Source organism: Theropithecus gelada, chromosome 4 (assembly GCF_003255815.1).
Source record: "Theropithecus gelada isolate Dixy chromosome 4, Tgel_1.0, whole genome shotgun sequence".
Lineage (NCBI taxonomy): Eukaryota > Metazoa > Chordata > Mammalia > Primates > Cercopithecidae > Theropithecus > Theropithecus gelada.
Window position 1 is genome coordinate 38,287,160 of NC_037671.1, and position 17,432 is coordinate 38,304,591.

At 41.9% G+C, this 17,432-nt stretch overlaps 1 protein-coding gene across 3 annotated transcripts in view; it reads right to left on the reverse strand.

Annotated features, from left to right (window-relative positions):
* The window catches only part of SLC26A8 (solute carrier family 26 member 8), an 81,467-nt gene that overhangs the window by 40,247 nt on the left and 23,788 nt on the right, over window positions 1-17,432 (reverse strand). For 2 of the 3 annotated variants that reach the window (XM_025382646.1, XM_025382647.1), the window contains exons 4-7: window positions 15,379-15,495; window positions 12,806-12,987; window positions 9,602-9,766; window positions 8,757-8,906 (exon numbers count right to left, since the gene is read on the reverse strand). In XM_025382646.1, coding sequence (XP_025238431.1) covers window positions 8,757-8,906; window positions 9,602-9,766; window positions 12,806-12,987; window positions 15,379-15,495 — 614 coding nt within the window. The remainder of the gene's footprint in view (window positions 1-8,756; window positions 8,907-9,601; window positions 9,767-12,805; window positions 12,988-15,378; window positions 15,496-17,432) is intronic. The other variant, XM_025382648.1, reaches the window with a different exon arrangement.

The window sequence follows — 17,432 nt, forward strand, 5'->3', positions numbered from 1 at the left end:
TCTGCATTGATGCGGATTAAACCGGAGACAAGACACCTCCATTCCTAGGTTTTAAAATAGCAGTTATACAGTTGCTTTATCCCATTCTTCCTACTAACACGTACGTCTTTCCCCAGCATCTACTGCAGGAGTTCAACCAGACGCTGAACAGGACAGCAGCTGGCTAACCTGTGATACTGTTATCAGACGAATACCCCTAGGAAGTCTACAGATTAGAATGGAAGGAAGAATCTGGATTACAGCTTGAATCAGAGAAGAAGAGTCTTGGTTTCCATATAGTTAAGAGGCAAGAAGTATGGCATGTATGGCAAGGAACTCTTATTTCCAGTATAAAGGTAATATTTGCTCACAGAGAAAAATGAAGTAAATATGAAACATTGAAAAACAGAAATAACTCATCCAAAGACAACTATTGTTACTTTTTTTGTGTTTGCTATACAGCTTAAATAGACAAAAATTATGAACATATAGTGTGTATAATTTCTTATAGCCAAGGGTCCCTTGAATTACCAGTATAGTCTACCTGGATCTCAGTTGTTGTGTTGAAAATTTTCCTAAATATTGAGTCTGCTCTTTTTTTTTTTTTTTTTCGAGACGGAGTTTTGCTCTTGTTGCCCAGGCTGGAATGCAGTAGTGCAATCTCAGCTCACTGCAACCTTTGCCTCCTGGGTTCAAGCGATTCTCATGCCTCAGCTTCCTAAGTAGCTGGGATTACAGGCATGTGCCACAACACCTGGCTAATTTTTTTAGTAGAGATGGGATTTCACCAGGTTGGCCAGGCTGGTCTTGAATTCCTGACCTCAGGTGATCCTCCTACTTTGGGCTCCCAAAGTGCTGAGATTACATGTGTGAGCCACCGCACCCGGCTGAGTCTGCTCTTAAGGACAGATTGCTAGATGTGTGCAGTTTCCTCCAGCACATCTAAACATTAGTAGTTTCTTCGTGGGTGCTGTGAGAGGCATTTTAGACCCTAGACCATGGGTGCCTCCATCCTCCCTGTCTCATTTTCCTCACCGCTAGGGGTAACAGGGAGGTCTTTTTCTAGTTTTAACCTGCATCTCTAATCCCTGCTATGTGGCAGAAACTGTGTCCCCATCACTTGACTTGACATGTGTATAGGTAGTGTATTGCAGGCTTCAATAGCCTGTGAGCACAAAGTAGGTCACAAAAAAGGTTAATGCCTAAATTGCAATTATTCTAAGCCTTCACCTATTTTATTGCTGGACCTCTGTTTCCTCCCCTACCTCACCTCGTGGGGCATTGTAATTACTTATAGCATTCGCCAAAGGAATATACCCTCCCTCCCACCCTCCCTCCCTCCCTCTCTTCCTTCCTTCCTTCCTTTTCTTCTTTTCGTTTCTTTTTCTCCTTTTCTCTTTTCTTTTTTCTTCTTCTCCTCCTTCTTCTTTCTTCCTTCTTCTTTTATTTTTTAGACAGAGTCTTGCTTTGCTGACCAGGCTGGAGTGCAGTGGTGCAATCTCAGCTCACTGCAACCTCTGCCTCCTGGGTTCAAGCAATTCTCCTGCCTCAGCCTCCTGAGTAGCTAGGACTACAGGCGTGCGCCACTATGCCCAACTAATTTTTTGTATTTTTAGTAGAGATGGGGGTTTCACCATGTTGGCTAGGCTGTTCTTAAACTCCTGACCTCAAGCAATCCACCCGCCTCCACCTCCCAAAGTGCTGGGATTACAGGCGTGAGCCACTGAGCCTGGCCCCCAGAGCAATATCTTGACTGTGGCTCACAAACCAGTCTGTCAGCCATAGACAAACCACAACATTCTTTGCACTCTCACTTCTCTCTTTTCCTTATAACTCTGGTTCATGTTGATTGCTTTCAAGGCTGTGTAAACCAAAAACAAAATTCTAAGGCCCCCAATCATCTGAATGGACCCCACCTCTTAGCCAAGGGAATTTCAAAGTTAACCTGAAAAAACTAGTTCAGGCCATGATTGAAGCAGGGGTCAGACATACCTGATTACATCCCTCCTCCCTTTTGGAATTCAGGAAAAGTCAACCAGCATTAACCTCAAAACAGACCCTTAAGTCTGATAAGAAACATTTACAACCCATTCTCTTTGAAGCCTGCTACTTGCAGGCTGCATCTGCATGACACAACTTTGGTCTCCACAACCCCTTACTGTAACCCAGACATTCATCTCTATTGATAATAACTCTTCCTATCAATTACCAATCAGAAGAATTTTAAATCTGCCTATGATATGGAAGCCCCCACTCCTTCAAGTTGTCCCACCCTTCCAGATCAAACCAGTGTAAATCTTACAGGTATTGATGGATATATTGTGTCTCCCTAATGTGAGCTTGGCTCACTGCAAGCTCTGCCTCTCGAGTTCACGCCATTCTCCTGCGTCAGCTGTACCCTGACCACCTTGGGCACATGTTGTCAGGACCTCCCTCCGGAGGCTGTGTCACAGGGGCTTCCTTAACCTTGGCAAAATCAACTTTCTAAATTGATTGAGACCTGTGTCAGATACATCTGGGTTTACAGGCTGCTTGAAGGAACATCACTATGATCCTTGGTGCTGATGTCGCTTAAGAGAGGGCTGGGCGTGGTGGCTCATGCCTGTAATCCCAGCACTTTGGGAGGCCGAGGTGGGTGGATCACGAGGTCAGGAGATCGAGACCATCCTGGCCAACATGGTGAAACCCCGTCTCTACTAAAAATACAAAAATTAGCCAGGCATGGTGGTGTGTGCTTGTAATCCCAGCTTCTCAGGAGGCTGAGGCAGGAGAATCGCTTGAACCTGGGAGGCAGAGGCTGCAGTGAGCTGAGATTGCACCACTGCACTCCAGCTTGGGAGACAGAGCAAGACTCTGTCTCAAAAAAAAAAAAAAAAAAAAAAAAACAATGAGGGCTGCTGTCTGTTCATGGGTGCTGTCTGCTGCTGACTACAAAACTGTAGCCTTCTAAGGTGCCAGAGCTGGGCTGGGTTCTATGAAAAGGAGAGGCTGCCTCTGACTACACCCTACAAACTCCATATACACATTGTTCCCTGAGCTCTAGAGCACCATTTGTATCCAGGGTTTTGTTTTTAAGAATTGACAAATAAAAATCATACATATTTGTCATATATAACATGTTGTTTTGAAATATATATATACACATTGTGGCATGGCTGAATCGAGCTATTAACATATGCATTACTTCACATATACATCTTTTTTTTTTTTTTTTTTGAGACGGAGTTTTGCTCTTGTTGCCCTGGCTGGAGTGCAATGGCACAATCCCGGCTCACTGCAACATTCACCTCCTGGGTTCAAGCGAGTCTCCTGCCTCAGTCTCCCAAGTAGCTGGGATTACAGGCATGTGCCATGATGCCCAGCTAATTTTGTATTTTTAGTAGAAACAGGGTTTCTCCATGTTGGTCAGGCTGGTCTTGAACTCCCGACCTCAGGTGATCCACTCGCCTCGGCCTCCCAAAGTGCCGAAATTACAGGTGTGAGCTACTGTGCCTACATATCTTTTTTGGTGTGGTGAAAACACTTAAAATCTACTCTCTTGGCAATTTTCAAGAATATGATACATTGTTACTAACTGTAGTTACTATGTTGTACAACAGATCTCTTGAAATTATTCCTCTTATCAAACTGAAATTTTGTATCCTTTGGCCAACATCTCCCCAAACCACTCTCCTGCAACTCTAGCCCCTGGTAACCACCATTCTACTCTTCACTTCAATGAGTTCAACCTTTTTAGATTCCACATATAAATGAGATCATGCAGTATTTGTCTTTCTGTGCCTGGCTTATTTCACTTAACATGTCCTCTGGGTTCATCCACGTTGTCCCAAATGATAAGATTTCCTTCTTTTTATTTTTTATTTTATTTTAATTTTTTAAAACCAAATACCCAGTCTTTAAGGAGAAGGATTTCCTTTTTTCTAAAGGCTGAATAGTATTCCATTGTATATGTATACCACAATTTTTTAAAAATCATTTTTTGTTACATGTCTGTCAACTAATACCTGTATATACCACATGTATCCATTTATCTGTTGATGAACACTTGGGCTGATTCCATATCTTGGGTGTTTTAAATAGTGCTGCAGCGAACATGAGAGTGCAGGTATCTACTCAACATACTGATTTCATTTCCTTTAGATACATACCCAATAGTGGGATTGCTGGATGTGCCTTCAGGGTTTTGAAAAATCTTTTGAAAAACAAGCCTTTCAGCTTCTGGCCTTTATGAATTAATAGCTTTTCACACGTTCAAAGGGAAAATAATATGCACCTCTACAAGAAGTAGGCAACAGTCATAGGAAAGTTTAGTCTAAAGTCTCAAGACAGTATTTTTCAACCTTAAAGAGGATAGACCTGGATTAGTTAGTGTAAGATGGGTTATGCTGTGGCAACATACAAGTCATGAGATTATAGCATTTTAACACATCGAAGTTATTTTTTTGCCCACTCAAAGTCCATGGTGCGTTGGTGTCTCTCAGGCAGCTTCTTTGCAAACAATGCCCCGGGGATTTGAGCTAATTTCACCTGGGGATTCCATTTTCTTTTCTTTTCTTTTTTTTTTTTTTTTTTTTGAGACAGAGTCTTGCTCTGTCGCCTAGACTGGAATGCAGTGGCGCGATCTTGGCTCACTGCAAGCTCTGCCTCTCGAGTTCACACCATTCTCCTGCATCAGCCTCCCGAGTAGCTGGGACTACAGGTGTCCGCCACCATGCCCAGCTAATTTTTTTGTATTTTTAGTAGAGACCGGGTTTCACCATGTTAGCCAGGATGGTCTCGATCTCCTGACCTCGTGATCTGCCCGTCTCAGCCTCCCAAAGTGCTGGGATTACAGGCGTGAGCCACTGCTCCCAGTCTCCATTTTCTTAACATACTGCTCCTGTCATCATCACAGCAGGGGAGGAAAGAAGAGGGAATTTGCACCTATTCACCTCTTCTTTGGCTGAAGTCACTGGGTCCTCCTAATTGCAAGAGAGACTGGGAGGTGCAGGGGGCATACGATTACTTGGTTAACTTGAAGCATCTTTGCCACAGACCACCTCTTAAAAAAGAAATAATTCTCTTTTTTTTTTTTTTTAATTTTTTTTTAGATAGAGTCTCGCTCTGTCGCCCAGGCTTGAGTGCAGTGGCATGATCTCGGCTCACTGCGACCTCTGCCTCCCAGGTTAAGTGATTCTCCTATCTCAGCCTCTGGAGTAGCTGGAATTATAGGCACACACCACCATATCCGGCTACTTTTTGTATTTTTAGTAGAGACAAGATTTCACCATGTTGGCCAGGCTGGTCTTGAACTCCTGACCTCAGCGGGTCGGCCCACCTCGGCCTCCCAAAGTGCTGGGATTATAGGCATGAGCCACCATGCCAGGCCCCGAATTCAGCAATCTTAAAATGAAAAATGCTGACTTAGAAAATCTGAGCTTTATTGATGAAAATATCTTTATCATGGTAAAATGTTAATTATAACTGTAACATATAAATTTTACCAGCAGATTTTAGAAAAGAAACAAGAGGCCAGGTGCGTTGGCTCATGCCTGTAATCCTGGCATTTTGGGACGCTGAGGCGGGCAGCTCACTTGAGGTCAGGAGTTCGAGACCAGTCTGGCCAACATGGTGAAACCCCTATCTCTACTAAAAATATAAAAATCAGCTGGGCATGGTGGTGGGTGCCTGTAATCCCAGCTACTCGGGAGGCTGAGGAAGGAGAATCGCTTGAATCTGGGAGGCGGAGGTTGCAGTGGGCCGAGATCACGCCACTGCACTCCAGCCTGGGTGACAGAGCGAGATTCTGTCTCAAAAAAAAAAAAAAAAAGAAAAGAAACAAGAAACATTATTATTAGACAGCGAGCCCTAGCTCTGCTACTTACTAATGACATAGATTAGAAAAAACATTTAACATCTCATTTGCCTCAATTTCTTTGTTACATATATTTATTTTTATGAAGCTATAATTTAGATACAATAAAGTGCAAAGCTTTTAGATATAAAGTTCTATTTTTTTTTTTTTTTTTTTTTGAGATGGAGTCTCACTCTGTCGCCCAAGCTGGAGTGCAGTGGCACGATCTCGGCTCACTGCAACCTCTGCCTCCCAGGTTCATGCCATTCTCCTGCCTCAGCCTCCCGAGGAGCTGGGACTACAGGCGTCCACCACCTCGCCCGGCTAAGTTTTTGTATTTTTAGTAGAGATGGGGTTTCACCATGTTGGCCAGGATGGTCTCGATCTCCTGACCTTGTGATCCGCCCACTTTGGCCTCCCAAAGTGCTGGGATTACAGGCCTGAGCCACTGCGCCCGGCCAGTTCTATGTGTTTTGAGGAATTTATATGCCAGGTAACTGCCACCCTAATTAACACCTAATTAACACATGAAACATTTCCATCACCCTGATAAATTAGTTTTCTACCACTTACTATTTAATTTTTCCACGTGGGCAGCCACTAATCTTTTTGTCATGATAGATTAGTTTTTCCTGCTCTAGGAATTCATGTAATGGAATTATACAGTATGTAGCCTTTTGTGTCTTTTTTCTTTCATGCTACATAATGTTTTTGAAATCCATCCATGTTGTACACACAACGTGTGTGTGTTTATCTCCAGTTTGTTCCTTATTGCTGAAAAGTACTCTCTTGTAGGAAATCATTACACACATTACAATATGTTACATTTTGTGTCTAGTATCTCTCTCTACTTTGTAGAGGTGAACAGTCAAAACAATTAGAATTGAAGCATGGAGAATAAAATCAGGATTCCAAAAATGGGATAGAAGCAGAAGCAGTATATTCTAGGATCTTGGCAGTAGCCAAAATGAACTGTTTTGTGGACAACAAAGTCATCTGTAGGGACCTTAACATTGGGGCATAAGGTGAGTCGCAACCAGGGTGCCCAGTGATCTATATAAACTAGGGCTACAAGATAGGCATCATTAGGAGATTTGACTGGTATGTCTGTATTTCTTGGGAAGGACTGGTCTTGACTGTATCCTCAGCTAATTGCTGTTGTTGAGATTGCGTTTGCTGAATAAGCTTGCATTTTGCTTGCTTGAGTTTTGTTCTTTTTTTTTTTTTTTTTTGAGATGGAGTCTCGCTCTTTCGCCTAGGCTGGAGTGCAGTGGTGCTATCTCAGCTCACTGCAAGCTCCGCCTCCTGGGTTCATGCCATTCTCCTGCCTCAGCCTCCCGACTAACTGGGATTACAGGCACGTGCCACCTCAACTGGCTAATTTTGTATTTTTAGTAGAGACAGGGTTTCTCCATGTTGGTCAGGCTGGTCTCGAACTCCCGACCTCAGGTGATTCGCCTGCCTTGGCCTCCTAAAGTGCTGGGATTACAGGCATGAGCCACCGCACCCAGCCTCTGCTCTGTGGTTCTTGAGCCAAACCTGTACTGTTGGATACATGTCCATTTTTGAGGCCATTTCTTTCTGAAGGCTGGGGTTCGGGTATGGGTTCTTATTGAACAAGATGTTCAGATCTTCCAGTTGTTTCTCCGTGAACGTCGTATGTTTCCTTTGTGAATGCATCTGGTTCTAGCCATAGGAAAGGGCTGTTCATTTCCTCCTTGGTTCTTTGGCCCTTTGTCTGTTATCGTTTAAACATGAGATTGCTTGTGCCTCAATTCTTGGATTTCATTTTATTTTAATTTTTTTAGGAAGGTCCTCTGAGTCTGACATCTTCTAATCTAGATGTGCTCCTATGTTCAAGTCCAGGGATGAGCTGCCTCAATTTCCTTATTGTAGCATAGTGAGGAGGAATGGAGGTTGAATAACAGTATGATTTCAACTACATTAAAATAAAAATAAAACATTTATGTAGAAAAAGATGGAAATTCACCAACATTGAGGCTAGGCCTGTCATATGTTTGTCTGAGAGAAGAAAGGAGTGAATAACTGAAAATATTAAAATATCATTAGTAGTTGACTTTGGACGGTGCAACTATAGGAATTTCTTTTCCTCTACCACTTTTTTAAACTTCCTTATGTTTTTCAAACTTAGAATGAGCCTGTATTTCTTTCACAAGGGGAAAAAAACCTTATCTTTGAAATATTATGAGAATGAGGCAATAGATAAAAGTACTTGGAAATAAGCATTTTGTGAGGCAGATCTATTGTGCTATTGTGACTATAGTTAATAATGTGTACTTGGAATTGCTAAGAGAGTAGATCTTAAATGCTCTCACAACAAAAATAATAACCGCTGCTAGGGGTGCAAGGTGAAAAAAATTAAAAATGATAATTAGGCCAGGCGTGGTGGCTCACACCTGTAATCCCAGCACTTTGGGAGGCCGAGGCAGGTGGATCACCTGAGGTCAGGAGTTTGAGACCGGCCTGGTCAACATGGTGAAACCCTATCTCTACTAAAAAAATACAAAAATTAGCTTGCCATTGTGGCACACACCTGTAATTCCAGCTACTCAGGAGGCTGAGGCAAGAGAATTGCTTGAACCTGGGAGGCAGAGGTTGCAGTGAGCCAAGATTGCACCACTGCACTCCATTCTGGGCAACAGAGCAAGACTCTGTCAAAAAAAACCAAAAAAACAAAAAAAACTTGATTTAACTTTTCATAATGTGTATCTACATCAAAATATCACATCATAAACTATAGATTCAATTTTTATTTGCCAACTATAGTATCAAAATATTTTAGAAAAAGAAAATAAGCATGTTTTCACAAATATAAGCATATATCGAAAACTAAATGTATTCAGCTTTTACACAATTCAACTCAACTTTTTTTAAAATATTAAAATTATGTAAACTATGAATTTGGGACATCAAAAACACCTACCAGAAATAATTCCATGGGAAACTCAATGGGATACTGATTGAAAGAAATTCTGATACATTTGTTGATTCGCAGAGCAACAACAACTGTTAGAAATAGTAGAATGCTGGTGGAATTAGCTTTTGGGAGAGCTACACAGTAATTAATTATGTCCTGAAAGAAAATAAAATTACGGAGGCTTAGAAAGGGATATAGTAATTGCCTAAGTCTAGAAATGGACACTGTAGATTAACTCAAAAAGAAGTCCCCAAGTAGAGTTTCCGGATACAAAGGTCTCTATGGGCATTACTAGAATAGTGAGGGCAAGCATGGTGGGGGTGACCATTTTTGTAAAAAGAGGGACAGTAATGTTCAATAAGGACAAGGAGAGAATACACTGTATGTTTTAGTATAATGAACAGGCCCTAGAAGTTCTGTTTATAAGCCAATAGTTATTAGTTTTCCCAAATAATATACTGTAGCTTAGCTCCTACCCTATTCTTACATTCAGGAACTACTTAGTATTGTATATCCTTTAGATGTTTTAGGAGACATGTCTGTTATAAGGTAGGTAATGAAAAGAACTGTGATATATACAATATCTTAAAGGTCAAATTTTAATGTAGATCATGATAGTTTAAAAGGCTGACTGAAATGATTAGTCAACTGAAAGCATGGTCTGGCATCTGCAATTAATCAAGACCCTAATTCTCCAATAAAGGAAAATATTTCTAGTACCCTCTTGACTAAGCTGCTATTGGCTGTGTCTCCTTTCAGAATGGGCAGGAGTCTCCCCACTGAGGTCCACCTCTCTTTGGAGGCAAGAGGAGTGGCATTTGTAACTCTGGATAAGAGTTGAAATTACTCACATAGAAGAAGGAGATGGGACCGGCATGGAAACTAATCATAATCCCGAAGATGCAAGTCAGCTGGGACAGCATGATATGCAGTGCCACAGCAGCCAGGTAAGCACTCATTGCAGACTCCGGAAGGTAAGTGGCAATGAAGCCCAAACCCAATACGCCCATTATTAGCTGCAGAGAAGAGAAAACCAGAGTGGGGCAGAATGTCTTCAATCCAGCAATGGCACCAATGGCGCTCTCCAGGAAAAGAAGAGTTTCCAATAGAAAAGTTAAGATAGGCCCCTTTGGTAACTCTTATAACTCTCTTTCCCTAATGAACAGAAGTTGATAACATGGGTCCTTGTATGTTGATCAGAGCCTCCTGACAAGTGCTAGCCCACACTAGTACTTCCTTTCCTCCTTTGTGAGCAGTCAGCTCACTTAAGTTCTTGCCCTGGAATCTACTGCTCTCTAGGTTGACTTGGGGAAAACAGGGACAAGGTGATCAGAACAAACCTTTGCCTATTTATTCATTTATGAGACAGGATCTCACTCTATTGCTCAGGCTGGAGTGCAATCATAGCTCACTGTAACCTCAAACTCCTGGGCACAAGGGATCCTCTGCTTCAGCTTCCCAAGTAGCTGGGACTACAGACGCACACACCACTGAGCTAAGTTTTTTTTTTTTTTTTTTTCGTAGAGGTGGGGAGTCTTGCTATGTTACCTAGGCTGGTGTCGAACTCCTGACCTCAAGTGATTCTCCTGTTTTGGCCTCCCAAAACCCTGGAATTACAGGCATGAAAGCACTGTGCCTGGCCTGCCTTTGCCTTTTTAAACCTCTTTAATTAGAAGCTTTGATAGCCCTTTTCAGGAGATGTTAACATTCCTCTGAGGAATGTAGCTTTTCACAAAGGAGAAGATAATTCCAAAACAGTGGGATCAAGCTCAAACTTCTTGGCCTTTGACTCTTATCTTTACTGAGAATGATTAAATTGAATTTATTTGTTTTCAGGATTATGCATATCCTGAAGAAAAATAAAAAAGGTATTTTACATGTCAATATACATATATAAAATTTATGTTATAGCCAGGCATGGTGGCTCATGCCTGTAATCCCAGCACTTTGGGAGGCTGAGGCAGGTGGATCACGAGGTCAGGAGATCGAGACCATCCTGGCCAACATGGTGAAACACCGTCTCTACTAAAAATACAAAAATTGGCTGGGCGCGGTGGCGTGCGCCTGTAGTCCCAGCTGTTGGGGAGGCTGAGGCAGATGTGAGCCACCATGCCCAGCCCTCTTCCTTTTTTAGATGAAAAAAGCTGAGGCTTGAAGGAGGAGAGAAAGCATGTATGAGGCCGCTTGATAATTAAAAGGCTGCTTGTGTATTTTGTCTTATCCCACAAGATTAAACTTTTTAACCACAGGAAACTATATATTGTTTTTTAAATTTTTGGCCTGTTAAAGTACCAAATTCATTTCTCTGTGCCAACTAAGTATAACTTATTGATGCTTACTATGTGACAGGCTCTAGGCTAAATACTTTGCATGCGTTTTTTTCACTTAATCCTCCTAAGAACCCTGCAAAACAAATATTATTCCTGCTTTACACATGAGGAAACTGAGGCCCACCAAGGTAAAATAATTTACCAAAGTTCACACAGCTCATAGTGTCAGGGCTGGAGTCTGCCCACGTTGATAGCCTGCCTTTGTAGGTACCCAATAAATGTTTACCTAATGAAAGACAGTCCCAGGGGAGATCAGTGAAAATCAACTAGAGAGTGGATTAGTTGAGAAAAAAGAGAAATAAGCCTGGAAGATGTAACTTGAGTTCAGTGGATGAACTTTTGGTGATAGACTCTCAGAGGAAATTAAAGATAGTGTCAAAATAAGTTTTGAGATTTTAATGAGTCATTCATATTATTGTCCTTTAGCTGTGGTCCTTGTCAATGCAGAAAAAGGACTCCAGATCTGACTCTAAAGCTTACTAACCCAAAGATAGTGTGTGAGCCTGTGAGGCCATTATTATTATTATTACTATTTTGGAGACAGGGTCTCGCTGTGTCACCTAGGCTGGAGTGCAGTGGTATGATCACAGCTTACTGCAGCCTCAACCTCCTGGGCTCAAGTGATCCTCCCACCTCAACCTCCTGAGTAACTAGGACTACAGGCACATGCTACCATGCCCAGCTAGATGAGGCTATTCTTGTTGATAGACTATAAAGCAATTTTTGGCCAGGTACAGTGGCTCATGCCTGTAATCCCAACAGTTTGGGAGGCCGAGGTGGGTGGATCACCTGAGGTCAGGAGTTCAAGACCAGCCTGGCTAACATGGTGAAACCCCTTCTCTACTAAAAATACAAAAATTTGCTGGGTGTGGTGGCATGCACTTATAATCCCAGCTACTTGGGAGGCTGAGGCAGGAGAATCACTTGAACCTGGGAGGTGGAGGTTGCAGTGAGCCACCATTGTCCCATTGCACTCCAGCCTGAGCAACAAGAGCAAAACTCCATCTAAAAAAAAAAAAACAAAAAAAAAAAAAAAGGAATATGAAGCAATTTTTTAAAAGGTAAGATCAGGAATGGAACTCTGGACTAACAGTCCCCAACCCCCCGGGGCCACGGACCGGTACTGGTACTGGTTTGTGGCCTGTTAGGAACCGGGTGCTGCACAGCAGGAGGTGAGCAGCAGGCAAGCAAGCATCACTGCCTGAACTCTCTGCCTTCTGTCAGATTAGCCACAGCATTAGATTCTCAGGGAAGCATGAACCCTATTGTGAACTGCACATGCAAGGGATCTAGGTTGCATGCTCCTTATGAGAACCAAATGCCTGGTCATCTGAGGTGAAGCAGTTTTATCCCAAAACCACCACCCTCCCTGGCCCTGACCTGCCATTTGTGGAAAAATTGTCTTCCAGGAAACTGGTCCCTGGTTGCAAAAAGGTTGGGGACCACTGCTCTGGACCATTGTCCCTTACACCCTTTGTCTTAGAGGAGAAAGGACTGAAGAGAATGTTCAATATCTCATCCTAAATCAGTGGTAGATGATTTCTGAAGAGAGAGAAGTTTATCACTAAGGAGACACCCTATTCACACAGCCTCCGATTTTTCAAAAAATCAATCACTGCAGTTCCAGGTATATCACAATGGATCACAGGAGCAGTATAAGGAAGGGGTCTGTTTATAGCCCCTTTATTCAGTTCCTTTTAAGGGATTTGAAGACTCAGATCCTACCTGAATAATCCCAGTCAGAAAAGTTGTGGTTGCCACCACACTCAAGGATTTATTATAGCCCATAAGGTAGGAGGGGGCAGAAAACTCATCCTTGAGGAACGATCCCATGACCAGGTGACCATTGTTGAATGGGCTGATTTTCAGAACATTGATCAGCAGAGCACTCACCAGGAAGAAGGAACCTATGGAAGAAGATGTTAGGCAGAAGGTGAAGTTTCAAGTCCAGGTAAACTGATATTGACAAAAGCAAGGTATGGTTGAATTCTGGCTTGTCCTTCATCTGAATAACTTTTCTCATTTGAAAGTGGCCATTGAGAAGTAAGAAAGATTGAGAAAGAGAACTGTGGCTCCACATATTGTGACCAACTCATGGAATTTAGATGGTGGTGGTGTAGGTATTTAGTCTCTTTGTATTATGGGCATGTTGAGTGGAATAGAGAAGTTGACTGAAATGGGTGTCAGCTCAGCTACTGTGTCTGCTCTTAGAGAAGGTTAAAAGTGAGATGGCAGTGAAAATACTAGAAAACAAAGCAATCGCCGGGTGTGGTGGCTCACACCTGTAATCCCAGCACTTTGGGAGGCTGAGGCAGGTGGATCACCTGAGGTCAGGAGTTTGAGACCAGCCTGACCAACATGGAGAAACCCCATCTCTACTAAAAATACAAAACGAGCTGGGCGTAGTGGCACATGCCTGTAATCCCAGCTGCTCAGGAGGCTGAGGCAGGAGAATCACTTAAACCTGGGAGGCGGAGATTGCAGTGAGCTGAGATGGCATGATTTGCACTCCAGCCTGGGCGACAAGAGCAAAACTCCATTTCAAAAAAAAAAAAAAAGAAAAGAAAAAGAAAAAAGAAAACGAAGCAATCAGTAACAATAGGAAGAAAAATAATACTGACACTGAGGTAAATTAAACTTATTTCAAACATTATTTTGTTTAGTCCTCATATTGTCATACCACATATGAGAGCAAAGGTACACCTTAACTTTAAATTTACCCAACATAAATACATTTCTAACAACCCTTATTATAAGTATTTGGAAATGATTGTGAGGTTCCTCAGAAACTTGGAAATACAGGAATAAAGTTTGTTTTCTTGGTGTTCAAATGTAAAATCAACACATAATGGATTGAATAAAGACATGAACTATTCTTTATTTTTATTATTTTATTTTGAGATGGAGTTTCACTCTTGTTGCCCAGGCTGGAGTGCAATGGCGTGATCTTGGCTCACTGCAACGTCCGCCTCCCGGGTTCAGGCAATTCTCCTGTCTCAGTCTCCCAGGTAGTGGGGATTATAGGCACCTGCCACCACGCCTAGCTAATTTTTTGTATTTTTAGTAGAGACAGGGTTTCACTATGTTAGCTAGGCTGGTCTCAAACTCCTGACCTCGTGATCCGCTTGCCTTGGCCTCCCAAAGTACTGGGATTACAGGCGTGAGCCAACGTGCCCGGCCCAGCTATTCCTAAAAAAGGAAAAGTAGCACTTCACATCTGGAAGGATGAGATGTTAATCAGACTGAACATAAAAACATATATAAAGAATGTGTCGGCTGGGCGCGGTGGCTCACGCCTGTAATCCCAGCACTTTGGGAGGCCAAGGCGGGGGGATCACCAGGTCAGGAAACCAAGACCATCCTGGCTAACATGGTGAAATCCCATCTCTACTAAAAATACAAAAAATTAACCGGGCGTGGTGGCGGGCGCCTGTAGTCCCAGCTACTCGGGAGGCTGAGGCAGGAGAATGGCGTAAACCCGGGAGGCGGAGGTTGTAGTGAGCCAAGATGGCGCCACTGCACTCCAGCCTGGGCGACAGAGCGAGACTCCGTCTCAAAAAAAAAAAAAAAAAAAAAAAAAGAATGTGTCATTCAGAATGGTAAATGTTGGTGGATTGGTCAGTTCAGTGGAGAAATCTAGGAAAAGGCACATCACTGAGTAAATACTAGCAATAACCTTCTAAACTTATGGGGGAATTTTGTGATTTGATTTCTATGCAGGCTCACCTAGGTGAAGTAAATGTGCTGATTCTATGACCTTTAATTAGTCTGGCCTCTGTAATAAGTTATTTCTAATTATAAATTAGTAGATGGACTTTTGACTCAGGGAAGGGAAGTACTTATCCTAGGGATGTCAGTGTTTTGATTACTGTGGTAACATTTTCTCATTGTAAATTAGTAAGCTGGCTTGCTGTATTACAAGTCAGCCCATGGAGTTTGGTTAATATGGGTCAGATGAAAGAAATATCTGCTCTAGGAGTATTCACATAATCATTTCTGAATCTTCTGGGTTGAGGGAAGTCAGATGCCAATGTGTGGTGATTTCTCAAGGAAAGTACCTCTACCCTTTAATTTCTTTGGGAAACAACTTGCTGGCCTGTTTTCTGGTGGTGACAATAATGATACACTAGAAGTATTTATTTCTACAATCTGAACACTAACTGTATGGATAGAATGTCCACCTCCTGCTTCCTTTCTTTCTATCTTAAAGATAGTTTTATGTTGGGTTCCTTAGCAATAAATATATGATCAGGATGGAAACTTCATCCACCGCATGTGTATTTCAGTGCTGAACTCACCAATGGACATTTGATGACATGATCCAAAAATTACATAAATTACTGAAGAACAGAAAGCTGCATAAGCGATGTTGAGAGGAGGAATCAGTTGCCTTGCCAGCAAACTAAGTGTCAGGCCTGAAAAACAAGATAATTTAAGAAAAAGCAGCTTGGCTTTAAAAGTCACCTTAAATAAAAGCTGTAAAGAATATTTAAAATAAAAATCATCCATGTGTATAGCTAACTGAGTGTGGTAACAGTATTTCTGAACATATAGTACTTAATTAGTACTTTTTATTATCTGCTTTGATTCCTAGCTTCTCTTCCTATTTTGCCATATGCTTTTTACACTTCAATCCAGTATCATAGGCTGAAACATCGTTCACTGCAAGATCTTAATACTAAACTTGTGAAGCAAATACCACAGCAATAAGATCCCTAATTCCAACAGCTCAAAAGCAGCCCCATCCTTATTCCTAGCTAAGCACAAGCAGGCCCTGGGAATTCTCCAGGGCTGAAGATAAAACTGGAGAGCAAGGCAAGAATCACACTTCACTGACTTGAAGTTGGTATGTGTTGGTTCTCTTCCATAGGCCAGTCACTCCAGCCTCTTCCTTCAGCTCCTTCTCTAATACTTTCTTTTCTAGGAAGCACCATGAGAATTTGGAAATTTTGAAGCAAATGGACTAACAGGCATAGTGTCATCCTTTTGATGTTTCAAGCCCCTATTTCCTTCCCTAAGAGTCTGTCCTCAATTTACATCATACCAATATACTCGTCTAAATTCAATGATGAATTTAGTGAGGTGGTTTATTGTCTTAGATAAGCAAGGCTCCTTTTTATAAGACATTTCAAACATATACAAAAATAGAGTTTAATGAATTCCATATACCCATCATCCACTTCAATGGTCAACCCATAACCAATCTATGCTCCTACTCCTCTCTCACCCTATATTACTTTGAGGCAAACCAAGGCATTTGATTATTTAATCTGTAGATATTTTGGTATGTGTCTCTAAATGGTAATACTCTTGTAATTTTAGTACAATATCATCATTATCCACTCAGTGTTCAAATTTCCCTGATTATCTTACAAATGATTGTTGTGGTAGAGGGTCTCTAAGATAATGTACAATGGTCAATTGGTATTCTTGCCCTTATATAATTTCCTCCCCATTAAGTGTGGAATAGACTTACTAATTTGTTTCTAAGGAGTAGACTATAACAAAAATGACAGGATGTCACTTCTGAGGTTAGGTTGCAAGAAGACTTTTGGTTTCCATCTTGGTTGCTCTCTCATTCACTACCTGCCAGAGGTGGCTTCAAAGGTTTGTAATCTATGCAGTCAAGACAGAGTCCTAGGCTTAGAAGGACTTTGCACTTGGTTTAATGCTTTGCTGTCACTGTCTTGAAATTCTGAATAATTTCTGAACTAAGGGCCCTGTGTGTTTATTTTGTATTGGGCCCAACACATATAGTTGGTCCTGCCAGCCGCCATGCTGTGAATATGGAGAAGCCAGAATGGGGAGGAACTCAGGCCTGCCAACACCCATATGAGTGAGCCTGGAAGCAGATCCTCCAGCCTCAGTAGAACCTTGAGATAACTGCAATCTCATAAGAGACCTTGAACCAGAGGTATGGAGAGTTTTGGGGTGATCTTTAAAAAATTATTTGCTGTTACATGTTGTGCTTTGTTTCACAATCTGTGTGTCTAAATCAGGACCCAAATATGGTCCTTACATTGGTTGATATGTCTCTTAAGTCTCTTGTAATCTATAGGATTTCTTCACCACATTTTTGTCCCCTAGGCAAGGCTCTATTGATTGCAAGAAACAGAAAATCTACTCAAATTAGCTTAAACAAAATAGGACATTTATTAAAAGGGGGCAAAGGGCAGTTAGACCTCATCAGAGACTGGAACCAAACTAAAAAGCCATCAGAATCCAAGGCTGCTACCTTCCCATTCTCTTTGTCTCCAGGGTTCACGGTATCCTGTCTTTGTTTCCAGTTTGGGACTATTATGAACAATATTGCTATGAATATTCTTGTGCATGTCTCCTGGTACACAGATTT